The sequence below is a fragment of the Bison bison genome, unplaced genomic scaffold, assembly GCF_000754665.1.
Source record: "Bison bison bison isolate TAMUID 2011002044 unplaced genomic scaffold, Bison_UMD1.0 scf7180017864322, whole genome shotgun sequence".
NCBI classification, from domain to species: domain Eukaryota; kingdom Metazoa; phylum Chordata; class Mammalia; order Artiodactyla; family Bovidae; genus Bison; species Bison bison.
Genome location: NW_011494894.1, coordinates 7034174 through 7050137, shown reverse-complemented (window position 1 = coordinate 7050137; position 15964 = coordinate 7034174). Strand labels below are relative to the sequence as shown.

Sequence of the window (15964 nt, the reverse complement as noted above, 5' to 3'; positions counted from 1 at the left end):
GGGTAGCCATTCCCTTCTCCAGGAGACCTTCCTGACATAGTCAGTGCTTATTTGGGTTTGGACCCATTTGCTCGTTTCTTTACATCCCATTCCTTCTTGCATCTTATGCCTTCCTTCCTGTTGTTGATTAATGGTAAATAGTCATTGTCTGAAAAAGTCTTTGTTTTGCCCTCACTCTTGGAGTCATACGGTTTAGAATTTCAAGCTATTATTTCATATCTTCTGACCTCTGTTGTTGCTCTTGAGATGTCTGGTGTGTGTTTAATTTTTGTTTTTGTGTATTATGCCCCGTGCCCTGTTGCTTTTAAGAATCTCTTTTGTCTTTAACACACCACTGTGCAGGCTAAGTGAGGATTTCGTCTTACTGATCCTATTCAGGGTGTTCTTCCTGGATCTGAGGATTCCTGTGGTCCATTAGTTCTGGAATCTCTTCAGACCCTTCAGATACGGTGTCTTTTCCATTCCATCATTTGTCTTCTTCTGGGACTCTCCTTACAGACATTGCAGGCATTCCTTCCATTCTCTGTGTCTTTTAACCGCTTTTGTTATTCATGTCTTTGTATTTTGATGCTGATCTCTGAGGATTTTCTTCAGACCTGTCATCTAGTTGGCAGTTTTTCTTTTCAGTGTTTGGTTAATCCTTCCACTGAGTTTTTAGATTTAAATCACTACCTTTTTGTCACAGTGCCTTGCTCTTAACCACTGTTTCAGCTTCTCATATGTTTTTAATGTTTTTCAACGTATTTGTTTTATAGCTTGACTCGTGGTAGACACTCAAATGATTGAATGAATGAATTATTAGTTTGTTTCTGACAGTTTTTATCATCTAAAGTTCTCAGGAGTCTAGACTTGCTGTTTTGGGACTTCCCTGGTGGTCCAGTGGTTAAGACTTCACCTTCCAATGCATGGGGTGTGGGTTTGATCCCTGGTCAAGGAGCTAGGATCCCACATGCCTTGAGACCAAAAAAAAAAGATCATCTAGACTTCCTGTTTGTTATGCTTCTCTCTTTGGATAGGTTATTTTCTTGTGTGTATATTGTGAGTTCATCTTTATCAGGGAATTCTCTGAAACCTAAGTTGAAGATTTATTCCTTCAGAAAGGTTTTTTTTTTTTTTTTAATGCTAGTTTCTTCAGAAGGATCACTGGCTGGAGAGCTCCTAGTTCTTAGATTAGCTAAGTAGCAAATCTGAATGAGGTGCTGGCTAAAATCACATATGATTTAGGGGAGAGATTTCTCTCCTACCTAAGCTCAGGCCAACAGATAAATTTTCCTGGGTAGGAAGATTTTTTTTTTTTAGCCCATCTTTTTACTAAGGGTATAGATAGCCCATTGAGGATCCTGGCTCTGTATAAAGGATGTCAGTACTAACTCTCTACCTTACATAAACAGAAGCCCTCATCTTTGGACCCTGTGTATGTGTCAGAACCCATGTGCTGAGTTTGCCAAGGTTGGCACCTCCCACTCCCCATCCAGAGCAGCTGCAGAGTTAGCTTGCATATTCTGGTTTTCAGTTCCCTTTTTGTTTCTAGCCTGCAGGGATTTTCCTTACTGTCTTGTAAGCCCAACTTTGAAAAGAATTTGTAATGCTTCTCATCTAGTTGTTTAATGATGAAGGGGTTTAGGTTATTGTAGTTCACGGGATTGTTGGAGAAGAAATCTTCCTGCTTGGTTTCTTGTCCAGCACAGGGCCAGCCTTCTTTTTTAGCCTCTTGGAGTTCATTTTATGGTGGGAAGTGATAGGAGTATGGCCACAGTACTTTGATCCTGCCAAAGTGGTCCAGGAACTCTCAAAAAATGGAGAACCATTGACCCAGGAAGACCTCAGATTAATAAGGTCCTTCCTCCAGCTAGGCAATGTGTCTCCTTTGAGGTTAGAAATAACCTATTGGGACAAGATGTTTACTGCAACCTATTAGAAACTGGGTAAAAAATCTTTTCCTAATAATGACAGGGCACACAAAACTGAGAAGACATCAAGGACTTATTAACACAAAGTACTTGCTTAATCGTGGGTTCCAGATTTTTACGAGCCTGAACGCCTGGCATTATGCTTTCTGCAGACTGTTTCTGGGGTCGGACATTGTCACCAGTAGCGCCCCCACCAAAGAGCAGCCCAAGTCCGCTACCAGCGGGAGCTCTGGTGAGAGCATGGACTCCGTCAGCGTGTCATCCTGCGAGTCCAACCACTCAGAGGTGGAGGAAGGCTCCATCACTCCCATGGACACACCCGACGAGCCTCAAAAAAAGGTACATCCTTAACCCTTTTCCATAATTCCCGATGCGGGCATCTGACCTAGCGTTTGCCACATGAGGAATGTCTGTTTTCTGATTGATCTCGCTAGAGGATTTTGCAAGTCATATTTTGAACCAGGTGTTATAAGCAGAGTTCAGTCCAGGGACTCGTCCCTTATTATAGAAAGTGTCCAGAAGTGATAAGGCTGTTGGTTCCTTCATCGAGCCTTTGAAACATCATTCCACACTCACATCCAGAGGCAGCTGAAGGACTGTGACTTGTAACGTGAGCTACCCTTTATTTGGGAGATGGAGAATTGTCTTCGAAGGAGCGAAAAGTCAAGAGCCAGAGATGTGTCAGTTTCTTGGTGTCATACCTGGTCTCAGCCACGCGTGTCCCATAGTAATGCTGCGGAGAAAGCCACTCCAGACTTGGTGCCCTCAAGCAACAGCCATTTGTTCTCTGTCCTGCGTTTGCAGGTTGGTTGGTTTGGCTTGGGCTTGGTCATGATTTGGTCCAGGTCTTCTCTACCTGCCTCTTGTGGTTTTTGGAGTCACCCAGGGCCTGCTCTTAGCGTGCTAAATTGGATGAGCAACAGGGCATTGCATGTGCCTAACAAGCCTCTGCATGGGCTCTATCTACCAATTTATTTTCCAAAGCAAAGTTGTGTGGCCCAATCCCACATAAATAAATGAGGTGGGGAACTATACTCCACTTCCAGTGGGAGGAAGTGTGGAGTCACAGGGCATGGAAGCAGGGGAGGGTGAGGAATGGTTAACAAGGATACAATCTGCCGTGGCCCCCAAAAGGGAGAGTGATGAGAGGTGATAAAGGAGTTCTCAGGGAGAGTCTTCATGTCTGTGGCTGTAGAAATCAGTGAAAAGAAAACAAAAAGTCCACGTGCATCTCCTATACACACCTGCTTCAGTCTGTTGATCAAGGAGATTGGATGAGAGATGTCAGCTTTGACGTGACTAGAACTTGCACCCTTTGGGAGAGGATCTTGCCTGGCTAGACTTGCTGTGTAAGTGTCTACTGGCCCCTTAACTTTTGCTGAGGCCAGTGAGGTGGAGTGTTGGTCGCAGTCTCTTCATTTTGGTTAGATTTGCCATTCCGTAAGGGGGCGTGTGCGCTGCTTCACACTGTGGTACAAGCACCAGCAGCAAACTGGAAGCCCTCAGATGACCTTGTCACTGAAGTAGTCAATCCAGGAAGGGCTTATTAGGCCTAAGATGACTCAGATGCTACCCCAGTGGGATTTCTCACCTTCCTGTTTTAAAACCTGGAGACACATCTTTAATGCTCCAAATATTGAAGGAAAGCTCTGCGAACACCCACGGACTGGCTGTTCTCTCAGGCATGTCTCCCTAACCAGGGATGGAATCATTCTTCATGACTTGACATTCAGCACTGAATCTGTCAGAAATCTGGGGTGAAGCGTCATCACTCACCTTGTGGCAGGTTCTCGGGCTTTGTAGGCCCTGTTTCTGATGGACTTGGATGATGGACGTTGTGCAGCAGTGACAGCTATTGCCCCCATTGCTGTGGGGTTTCTCCCTGTGCAGGAAGGACATCTGTTGGTGCCGTGGACGTACCCACAGGTCCTGGTCATCCCTTTGAAACTGTGCAGAAGCCCGGCGTATGTCCTGTGCACCCCCCTTGCCGTGTTCTTTTTGTCTCCTCCCTTACACGCTGGCTCTTTATAATTTTTTGCACAAGTCATGAATTTTAATTCTTTGGCTGAACCTTTCTCAGAGTCACAGATTTCTCTAGGTTTAAAAATGAGTAATTGAATTGGATGCCAAGTAATTGCTGGGCTGCAGAACCCCAGGGTGTTAACGGGAAAGGCCTCAGTTCTACTCAGGGCTCGGCTGGCCCCGGAGACCTCCGTGGCTCCTCCCTACCCTGAGGTCCGGCAGCCCTCCACACCCTGCCTTTCCCTTTGACTACGCTGTGAGGTTGCTCTTTTGTAAAGTGTAATTTGCATTCCTTTTTTCTTGGTTCCCCTGATTATGATTTCTAAACATTCGCTTCACATTTGCTCCACATTACTTAGATTCCCAGGAAGAATTTGGGCTCATGAGGTGGTCTGTTTAATGGTGATATAACCCAGGCATCTCCAAGGCTGTATCTTGAATATAAATATCTTTAAAATCATGAAAAATCTAACAAAGGAAAAAAAATTCACGTGGAGGAAAGGGAAGGGGGAAGAACTGAACCAGTAATTGGAAAACGGACCCTCTTCGCTACTGTGTGGTACACCTGCAAGCAAAGTCAGGCTGTTAAATTATTCACCACCAGTTAGTCCTTGAATTGAGCCACTAAGGTAATTCACTTGGGAAGCTAAGGGAAAAAAAGTAAGCCATATTATGATAGAGCTTCAGTTAGACTTCTGCATACCAGAGTTGTCACATCAGCTGACTGGCTCTAATTAAACTAATGATGCAGTTGAATTTAATATACGTTATGCAATAGGAAAAAGTTCATAGGAAATAAAATAGAGTAGACTTCGTTTTACTTGGAGGCCAGATAATCAGAAAACTAGATTTCTGTACTTTGTTTCCATGGGAGGGTAGGTTGGTGTAAAAGAAATTAGTAAGTTTTCTATTTTTTAAATGACCTCCAGATTATCTTATTGGATTAATGTGGTATACTTTAGCTTAACTCATTGAGAAATTATTTGTAATTTTCTATAATAAGAATTGATATTTTAAATGATTCAATTAGTGATTTTTTTTATTGGGGGGGAACACCACCTAATGAGTTGGGGACATCCTCTTTCTTTGGTAATTGATGTTGCACATATAAGAACTCTGTCATGAAGCAGAAAAACACATTAACTCTAGTATATCATTCCTTAATTATTCTTGATATGCAACATGAAAATGTGTACAGTTGGTTCTAGAAACAAATGTGGTTAAGGGTAGGCTGTGTTCCCTCAGGCAAGTCACTCTGTTTCTCTGAATCAATTTCTCTCATATTTATAATGCCCTGAATTTTATTCTTGAGATAAGATACCCGAAATCTCATCACAGACCTCAGTGCTGAGCATCCCTGAGTCTGGCGTACTGTGTTCCTTCACCACCTTATCATGGACTGTGGACGGGGCCTCGGTTATGCCCTTGCTACGTGAACCTGGCCGTGGGAGCCAGGAAACTTGAGCCATGTCCTAATGGTGCTGTCAACACCTGTGGCCTCAGGTTCCTCAGCAGCAGAAAGAGAGTGGGACCAGGCGATCTCCAGGGGCCTTTCCAGGGCTAATGTTCCATGCAGAGCTGGATAATCTGTGGTCCTTATCTTAGAAACGTCTAAAAATACAAGCCATTTCTCTCCTGCTTTGAAAGCCAATGATGAAGCAGAATCACAGTAGAAATGATCTCTGTGGGCAGGTCAAGTATTCTTCTTGCTCCAGGCAGGCGATGGGGCTTTCCTCCTGCTCTGTTATCTTCCAGCTTCCTTTGGGAGTCTATGTTGCCTGTAGTTTCTGGTATCTGCTGCCATCTGCTGGTTAACCTCCTTCAGAGCAGTTAAAAGCTTCTCAGGAAATGAGAGGACCTCCTTCGCTCCCCAGATGCAGAGTGATTCTGCCCTGGTTTCTGAATCATTGACAGGCCTCTGCCATGGGAGTGCTTCCATCAGAGATGAGACGCATGTGTGCTGTGGGCTGTCGTAGAGCAAATAACTGAAGTTTATTAGTCTCGACATTGACCTCTGCTTTGCAGCTTAGCGCACTGTTGGCCAAGGTTCTAACAGTTGGGTTTCCTTTTGGGGTGTGTTTACTCTTCCAGCTCTCCGAGTCCTCCTCCTCCTGTTCCTCCATCCACTCCATGGACACAACTTCCTCAGGGATGTCATCCTTGATGAACCCCCTCTCCTCCCCTCCGTCCTGCAACAACAACCCGAAAATCCACAAGCGCTCTGTCTCTGTGACATCCATTACCTCGACAGTGCTGCCGCCCGTTTACAACCAGCAGAACGAAGACACCTGCATAATCCGCATCAGCATAGAGGACAACAATGGCAACATGTACAAGAGCATCATGGTAAGGCTCTCAGACCACCACCCCGGGTACTCACCTGCCGTGTCAGCGTGCGCACGTGCATTCGTGCCAAATGGACATGTGCCACTGAATCAATGCCAGAGTCTCCCCGGATATAGGCTAATAGCACGTTCTTTAAACTTTGTATTTTATATCGAAGCATATAGCCAGTTAACAATGTTGTAACAGTTTCAGGTGGACAGCAAAGCGACGATTCAGTTATACATACACATGTATCTATTCTTTTTCAAATTCCTTTCCCGTTTAGGTTGTTACAGAATACTGAGCAGAGTTCTATGTGCTGTACAGTAGGTCCTTGTTGGTTATCCATTTGACATATAGCGGTGTGTACATGTTCCTCCCAAACTCCCTAACTATCCCTTTCCCCCACCCTCCCCCACTAGTAACCATAAGTTCCTTCTCTAAGTCTGTGAGTCTGTTTTGTAAATAAGATCATTTGTATCATTTCTTTTTAGATTCTGCATATAAGGGATATCATATGATATTTCTCTTTGTTTGACTTGCTTCACTCAGCATGACACTCTCTAGGCCCATCGATGTTGCTACAAATGGCATTGTTTCATTCTTTTTAATGTCTACATTGTATATATGTACCACATCTTCCTTATCCATTCCTCGGTCAGTGGCCAGGTTGCTTCCACATCTTGGCTTATATAGACTAATAACATATTTATATAAAAATGTGCATATCAGCAGTGTGTATAAGATACAATTTTTTATGTCTTAAAAGTTGCTAAGCCTTATTCATCCAAGTCATTGTCACCTTCTTCAAAACTCTCAATTGGGGTGACTACCTAAATGTATCCCAGGGAGGACGCAACTGCTGCACAGCTCGTTGAAAGTCTTCCCAGGGACTTACGTGTCCACATGTCTAACTGGATTGCCATGCATCCTCAGCAATGTCCTTGGTGGTAGCAGTTTTCTCCTCTAGTCACTTGGAGTCACATACAGTATAAGTGGATGATCAAGCTGGACGTATTGTTTGTGTCCACGAGGAACTACGCTTACAAAAAAGTGAGACTGGCCTTTTTGAGCTTCTTGTAAAAAGTGTGTGTTTCTGAGCAAAGTCCCTAAAATGTGTTTTAAATAATGGCGGTCTTTTTGGATCACAAACCATGCCTCTCCTGGTATTAACCTTGGGTATGTAAGGTCTGGTGTGTTTATTACGAAAGCAGACTCCTTATCTTAAAGGGCATCATGTATTGACAAGCAGACTCTCTACTCCTGAAACTGATACAATACTATCATTCAAATGAAAGAAAAGCAGACTCCCTGTAGTAGAATCACACCAACTCCTGTATCTCTCCCCAGCTTTCTCACTTGCCTTCTTTGAGGACACACTGACTACTTACAAGCTCAGCTCTGAATATGACGTAAATGATCTGGAGGCACTGTCTGTGAACATGTAAAGAAAAGCCTTACTAAAGCATTCACTGAATCAACAAAATGTTTCATGACCATTAGTTGAGTACCTGTCACGGGACCAGGCTTTGGGAGTAGGGAGACGAATGATACATTGCTGTCTTTGAGGAATTTATAATCAAAAAGGAGATTGTAAAGCATTTTTCAAAACATATTGAATATTCTAATAGAGGTGCGATCAGATTTTCCCAGGGCCTCCGGGCCCCACGAAGGCATTTGCGTTAATCCTGCAGGCAGTCGAGTCTTATCGAAGGCTTTTATGTAGCAGTCAGATTTGCTCTTTAGAGAAGTAACTGGCATTGTGGAGACCTCGTGCTGGAACACAGGCGGGCAGATTAGAGATGAGGGAGCAAATTAGAAGCTGCTATCATATTCCATGTAGAAGGTGATAAGGGTTTGAACGATGGTCATGTGGCTGGAGATGATACAGATTTTTGAAAGTTTTTGTAAGTTAGAATTTTAGGATCTATCCATTAAGTTATCAACTTTTTGGTTCCTTTTGTGGGGGAGTGGAAGAGGAAGGATTAAGGTAGCTGGATGGTGGTGGTCCCGTCAAGTGCCATATAACTGCTGGAGGAGGAGGAGGTTTGGGAGCACCTACACTGGAGGCCACTGCAGGACATCCAGATGGCACGGCCTTCCTGGTACATGGTCAGAAACACAGGTTGGTGCAAGGCCGGTGCTGGGTCGAACACTAGGGGTCGTCCAGCCCCACGGGGTGGACGTGGTCTTGCAGGGGAGGAGGGAAGGCTGAGACGGAACCCGCGTGGTGGTGACAGAGGGGCTGATAAAGGAGTGTGGGGGCGGAAGGGGAGCCGCCAGGCAGCCAAGGTCATCGGTGTTACTGTTGTATTTTCAGGGTAGTTTATTCACATGGCTTCTCTCACATGCCGTCCAGGGAAGTAAGTGCCAGCTGTGTAACCACAGTGTCTCGGCACTGAAAGGAGCTGAGAACTGAACACCTGGACACAGTCAACGTGGATGAGTCTCTCAAACACCCTGTTGAGCCAGAGAAATCAGATATACTGCATCCTGCATCCTGCAAGGGATCTGATCTTTCAAAAACAGGCCTGGCTTGGGGCATTAGAAAACTAACCTCAGGGAAGGGCACAGGGAATGTTTTGAGTTCCTATATAAGGTGTGCGAAGGAGACATCCAGGCACCATTCAGTATTGTAACCACCAGCCATGTTTGGCAGGTGAGGGTTTGAAATGGGCAGAGGCCAAATTGAGATATGCTATGAGTGTGAAATGCACCCAGATTTTGAAGACTTGGTACAAAAAAAGGGAATGAGGATGTAAAATATCTTATTAACAATTTCGTATTGATTATATGCTGATATAATATTTTGGGTATGTTGGGTTAAATAAAACATTAAAATTAATTCCCCTTTTGAAAAAAATTCAAATGTAGCCACTAGATATTTAAAATTACAAATGAGGCTCGTATAGTATGTATCTACGGGACACTGCTGGTTTAGTATATCAGCATAGGGCTGAACTCAGTGCTATCTGTGATGATCTGTTCTCCTGTAGCTTTTATGATACAAAGTAACAAACCCTCAAGGAAAGCCTTTGGCCATCCCATCCCTATGGACACACCTGAGGAGGTTTAAGATAAAGAAAATAAAGGGTAGCCTGGCTTTCTCTTTAAGTAGGTTCAAAGTTGACAGCTGAACCTAACATTAACCATGAAAGTGAAAAATAAAAGTGTTAGTTGCTCAGTCATGTCTGATGCTTTGAGACCCCATGGACTGTAGCCCACCAGGCTCCTCTGTCCATGGAATTCTCTAGGCAAGAATACTGGAGCAGGTTGCCATTCCCTTCTCCAGGGCTTCCTCCAGGCCCAGGGATTGAACCAAGGGCTCCTGCATTGCAGGCAGATTCTTTAATAAGGATGTGCCAGATGTTTTGGTGATACACACTTTAGCAGGGTCTTTGTCACTTACAGGGACCCCATTGTAATGCCCGTTATTTATTGTATCACAAATACAGCTGCTTCTCCAGACCAGAGAGGGGCCCATGGGCCCAACATCCTCGGCCTCACAATGACAGTTTCTTGGAGGAAATCAGACTTCTTCTCTTTTTGGCTCTCTCTCCTCGTGCCTCCTGGGGAGAGCAGCTTTTATTTCTAAGTAAGAAAAATCTGTGTTTTCTCTTGCTTTCTTTCAAATGTAAAGAAATCAGCCAAGGGATAATACAAAAAGTCAGCTCTCCCTTCTCCTGTTTCTCTGAGCACCCTGTAAACAGCTGAGTGATGGGCAGAGATGAAGAGGAGACTTGGGCTGAGAGGAGCTTTTACTTGTACTTCGGAAAAATGTTAGATTTATTGTTTATAAACACTCAGAAGCTAATTTTTAATTGAAGCAAAGTTTACATACAATTACATAGATCTGAAGTGTTCTAGTCTTTGGATTTTTATAAGTATAATATATATATATTTATTTAACTACCATATGTGTGTGTATATATATGTTTATATATATATGTATGTAACCACCATATACCTATATATATGTAGCTGTCATATATATGTATTTATCTGTGTAACCACTATACAATGTATATATATGGTTATATATATGTATATGTAACCACCACTGCAAGCTATTTCTCTCTAACATTTTTCATCCACTCATCCCTTCTTCATTCCCGAATTCCCTTATGCCCCTCCAATCCTGCTTTAAGCTTAGCTGAATATGAGTTTAGCTAAAGTTAGCCTTCTGACCCCACAGGTTAGCTTGGCCTGTTTGGTGCGAACAGCCTCCCGTGGCATGTTGTCTTCCATGTCTCCTTCCTCTGGCTGTCCGTGACGGGTGTGGGATTCATCACGTTGTAGCGTGTGCTTTGTGGGATTCATCACGTTGCGTGTTTCAGTTCCCTTTAGCGCTTACGTCATGCTCTGTCATGAACACACAGCACTATCTTTATCCTCCTCTGTTCTCCTGTCAATGGAGATGCAAGATGTTTTCAGTTTGGGGCTGTCATGACCAAATCTGCTGTGACAGTTTGTACAGAAGGCCTTTTGAGGACACACTCATTCTGCCAGTAAATATCTAGAGGTGGGCTCCCCGGGTTGTGGGGTCACTGGTGCTTTTTGCAACGCTCAGTGTGTGGAACCGTGGCCATTTCTAACCCACAGGTTGTCCCCGGTGCTCCACAGGTGAGGGTAAGCTTGGCACAGGACTGAAAACGCTGTGCATTCCCCACAATCCCCTCATACACATTCTTCCATTGGAACCTCCACTGGAAGTGGCAAGGCACCCCGGGCTGTCTCTCCTGTTTGAGTGGGGGAAGACACTGTGGCTCTGCGAGAGGAGCTGATGGAAAGAGTTGATGACCTGTCTTCTGAGGGTAGAGCCGGGACTGGAATCCAGGAGGGCTGGCTCGTGGGCCTTGCTCATTTCGCTGGGCCGTTTCTCCTGGGAAGGCACAAGACAGCAAGAAGAAGCAGGTCAGGAAAACTCTTCCAGGAAACACAGAGTTAAATGCTTTACACACCCTTTCATTTGGCTTTCCAGTTGACGAGCCAGGATAAAACTCCTGCCGTGATCCAGAGGGCGATGTTGAAGCACAATCTGGACTCGGACCCGGCCGAGGAGTACGAGCTAGTGCAGGTCATCTCGGAGGACAAAGGTAGGCACATGTCCTCTTCAAACCAGGTCGCCCCCGTGTGAGACGACTCTACGTGGGTGCAGTGCCTGTTTTAAATGGAACCAAGTTGGGGGGGTGGGTATTTTTATTTACTTTCTTATATAATTAATTTTTTGTTAATTGTCATTGGAGTAGAGTTGCTTTACAATGTTGTGCTAGTTTCTGCTCTACAGCAAAGTGATCAGCTATATGTATACCTGTATCCTCTCTTTTCCAAGTGGGGGTTTTGAATTGCCCAAGAGTGGAGTTGTGTGGGGAACCATGCCGTCACCTCACTTGTTAATTCTCTCAGGCCAGCCCCCAAACAAACCTTGTTTTTTCTGCAGTTTTGCTAAGCATGCCTCCCGCCCATTCTCTGTAAATTTCTTGTCAAGCATTCTTGTAGGAAGACTTCCCTCCCTGTGTGGGGTGGGGGTAGGTGGAGCCTGTCTGGTCTTTGCCAGTGGCCATCTACCTCCGTTACCTAATAATGCGTGTCCAGGTTGTATGTGAACCTGAAATGTAGCAGTTCCTGCAATGACTTCTCATTGTTTCAGTTAACCATTTATGAGAATTCAGCCTTCAGTTGCTCTTTACTCACTTGATCTTCAAGTAGCAAAAGCTTCTGATGCCAGGAGTGTAGAAGGTTCTTGACCTAACGCTTATTGAAGCAAAGAACCGGTGAATATGAAATGCAGCAGTTTGCCGAAGAATCCATTAATTAAAGAAATCTCCTTCATGGAAACTCTGGGCAGATAATCCCCCTGAATGTATCAGTTTGTTAATTTGCATTGGGGTTGTCTTTGTTGAGAGGGCTTCCCTGGTGGCTCAGACGGTAAAGTGTCTGCCTACAGTGTGAGAGCCCTGGGTTCGATCCCTGGGTCAGGAAGATCCCCTGGAGAAGGAAACGGCAACCCACTCCAGTACTCTTGCCTGGAAAATCCCATGGACAGAGGAGCCTGGTAGGCTACAGTCCATGGGGTCGCAAAGAGTCGGACACGACTGAGCGACTTCACTTTCTTTCTTTCTTTGTTGAGAGGAGGAGGCAAGCTGGTAGGTGACTTGTCTATGCCATGGCACATCCGAGAAAGTGACTCGACCAGAATAAGTCTGCTTTCCAAGTGCAGAAGGAACAGCCAGTATGTTGACTGAGGCCAACCCTGTTTGCTGACTGACCCAACACACTGACCAATGCAGGTGTCTCGTTGTGGGACTGTTCCCCAACAAGCATTCCCCCTGTAAAGGAAAAGAAAGAAACTTCACAAGGTGGGGATTCGCAAAGGGAGCAGCTGCTCGTACCCCATTTACCCAAAAAATCACCCAGGGCTGTCATCTCCGGCCCAGACAAGAGTGGGCCAAATTCGAATAATAACCTTTTCCAAGCAATGAAAAGCCACAGCCTCAGAAAAAACTGTTTTCTCACTGTCTCTTGGAAGTTTTCTCATTTATCCAGCTGAGCCCAAGGTTGTAGGGCAAACCTTTCTCAGTTATATCTTTTAGTGTAGTTACTGTTAAAAACCTAAGCCTACAAAGTGGTCTCTTGGGTTTTACCACCCACATCGCCCCCAAGCCAATGCAAGGTGAGACCTGGTGGGTCTGAAGATCCAGGAGTCCCGAAGCACAGCTGGGGCCTGGCTGCATTCAGCACTGGGTGGTGGCGGGTGGGCGGCCTGACCTCTCTGGGCCTTGGTCTGTAATTAGTTAAATGGAGACAGTACCCTACTGGCCCCTCATGCATCATGGGGAGATGGTGACAGGAAATAATGTACCCGAAAGAGATACAGTACAGATATATATATATATAGCTGTGAGGTAAGTTGTTACTGACCTCAGGAATATGTGGGCAAGAGACTGGGGACACTTTCAGGGAATTATCCTTTATGGAACACTTGTGCAAAATGTAGCAGAGTCCCTTGGAACCTGATCGCATCAGTCTTGGCGGTGGAATCTCCGTGTTTGACATTAACGTTCGTTTGACTTACTCCAGTTCTGCAATCACAGACCTCGCCTGGCTGCCTCCCTTACTCCACTGCTACAAAGCTGGTTTTGCACACTTTACCTCTTTAATTCCCTCTTGATTTTTAAAGATATCCCTTACCCCTGAGTGCTAAAGAGTGTATACCTTCTTTTTAAAGTAAAGATGAATTTAAATCACTTTGCTCGATAACTTCATATTATACTTGAAACAGTCCTTGTTCAGAAATTACAGTTATCTAGTTGGGACTCATTGAAATAGACAGTTGTTTAAGTCTTAACAGATATAGCCTATCTTGTCTGGTTTCCCTTTAACATTAAAATGCAAGCCCTTAATGAAGCAAGCTGTCAAATGGTATAAAATACTGACTTGGTTTGGGATTAATTTAAAAATGTTCTGAAGACCCAAGTAAAGATTTCTGGAAAGTGCTGTAGATTTTCTGCCTTTTTCTCCATGTCATCGGATTCACTTAGTCTCTGAGAAAAATTTCATATTGGGTAGAAAATGAACCACGGAAGGCTGGAAACCCCGGGCTCTGCTGCTAGTCCTGCCATTGACTAGCTGTGCACACAGGAATGTCTCTTAACTCCTCCAGGCTTCCGTTTCCTATTCTACGTCCCTCCAGCTAAAACATCCCACATTTGAGCATTTTGTTCACAGCTTGAATTTCCAAGATTGAATTCACACTTAAATGTTTTAAACTGGGATTGGGAAATGGTTGGAACCAATTTGGTGTGACTGAGTGATGGTCATTATCCAGCTCTGCTCACATTCCAGGAACAAATGGCTATAATTCCAGCCATGAATCTGGGCAAAATTTCCATCTGCCATGGTCAGCACTGGGCTGACCTGCACAAGCTGACCACCTTCTCTTCCCTCATCTCTCTCATTTTTTTTTTTTAGAACTTGTGATCCCAGACTCGGCAAACGTCTTCTATGCCATGAACAGCCAAGTGAACTTTGACTTCATCTTACGCAAAAAGAACTCTGTGGAAGAGCAAGTAAAACTGCGTAGCCGGACCAGCCTGACGTTGCCCAGGACAGCTAAACGGGGCTGCTGGAGCAACAGACACAGCAAAATCACCCTCTGAAGGCAGAGACCCAGGCTCCTCGCTTGCCAAGGGCAGGGTGGGGCTGAGAATAGGCCATCGTGATCACAGCTACCACTCAGTGTTAGAGGGTCGTTGGTGAAGTGGACTGAGGTTTGTTGAGCAACTCTGGTGTGCAGGGCACTACGATGGGCATCGTGGGGAAATCGGAGATGAGCTTGACACAGAAAGGATGACGGATTCACTGATTCTCTTTGACCTGAGATTGAAATGCAAAATTATCTGCATTTATAAATCTATATGTATGTACACATATGTGGTATGTGTGTGTGTATATATATAAATATGAGGGACTTATGGGATATTCTGGACTACGGGAAAACAAATTTGCACAATGGCCTGGGAAGTCGAGGTCACTTTTTACAGGGAAACAAGGAACTGAGCACCTCGTCTCACACCTCCCAAGTAAATGGAATCAACCCGAGGATTACAGAGTGTCCTTTGTGCCAGTATTATAAGAAGTCCAAACTGTTTTTATAAAGGGAGAGGATTACTTTCTCAATCAAGTGCCACCAGAAAAGAACCACTGCAGAGGTGGGAACTGCCACAGGCTGAATGAAAGGCCACGTCAGACAGGGTTTGGATGAGCCAGTGGCTTTGACCTCTGCTTGCATTGGCCAATGCATCGGCTACCCCAGGGAGGGCGAGGAGCAGCTTCGGAGGCCCCTCTGAGCCACTGACCCAGCCGTCATGACGCCTCTGGAGGCAGTGCAAGCCCATTTTGATTTCTGGTAACTGCATCGTGTGTCTCCCACCCCCTAAAGAACATATCACAAGCATTTCTTGCACACGTAGCCATGTTCTTTGGTAACGTATCAGCCAGAAAAGAAAGCTCAGAATGATGCTGACTCACTTGGACTCTGATCTGTCTCAGAATGCCACTGCTTCACTGTTTCTTTCTGATTGCCTTCTGCATGTGAAACTGTGCGTCTGCAGTGTTCTGCCATCTGGATCGTAGTACCTCTATGTATTAATGTGCAATTTGTTCCTCAGGTGTAGAAATTCCTACTGCGGTTGACTGTGTCTGATCATTTTGAGACCTGTGAAAGATTTCTCAACAGCCGTCGTTCTGTGAATAGCCCCCTGCAGATGTTCCCAGCTGAGAGTAGTGTCCTGTTTTTACTAACTTCTACAACCTTCCTGTGCCTAGTCATGGGGACAGAGATGGGGCTTTGCGTACTATCCAGACCATTTCTAGCGAGGTACACACATTCTTCCAGATGGAGTCAGTAACTTGCCCTTTCAGGTTCCCACACTGTATCCCAGTGTCAGTGTTCGTGACACTTTTGTCTCCAGTATCTCCATCGTCCTCTCCCTTCCAAATCTGAGCTGTGCTGGGGTTTGAGCTATAAAGCCATAATATGTGGGATGTTGACATGTATAAGAAGCACTTTCAGAATGTTGTCCTTTTTAAGAAAAAAAAATGCCCAAAATACCAGTTTTTATTCCAAAAATAAAGAACAGACCCAAATAAGAAGTGCAGATTGTAATGTAGAGCTTTTTCTTTCTTTTCTTCACCACCCCCCCAAC

The 15964-nt window shown here is 44.7% G+C and overlaps 1 protein-coding gene across 2 annotated transcripts in view; it reads left to right on the top strand.

Moving 5' to 3' along the window:
* The window catches only part of RGL1 (ral guanine nucleotide dissociation stimulator-like 1), a 129335-nt gene extending 113477 nt beyond the window's left edge, over positions 1-15858 (top strand). For both annotated transcript variants that reach the window (XM_010853094.1, XM_010853093.1), the window contains 4 exons: positions 2063-2249; positions 6024-6278; positions 11239-11353; positions 14229-15858. In XM_010853094.1, the coding sequence (XP_010851396.1) occupies positions 2063-2249; positions 6024-6278; positions 11239-11353; positions 14229-14416 (745 nt within the window). In that variant the 3' untranslated portion in view covers positions 14417-15858. The remainder of the gene's footprint in view (positions 1-2062; positions 2250-6023; positions 6279-11238; positions 11354-14228) is intronic.
* The last annotated feature ends 106 nt before the right edge of the window (positions 15859-15964 follow it).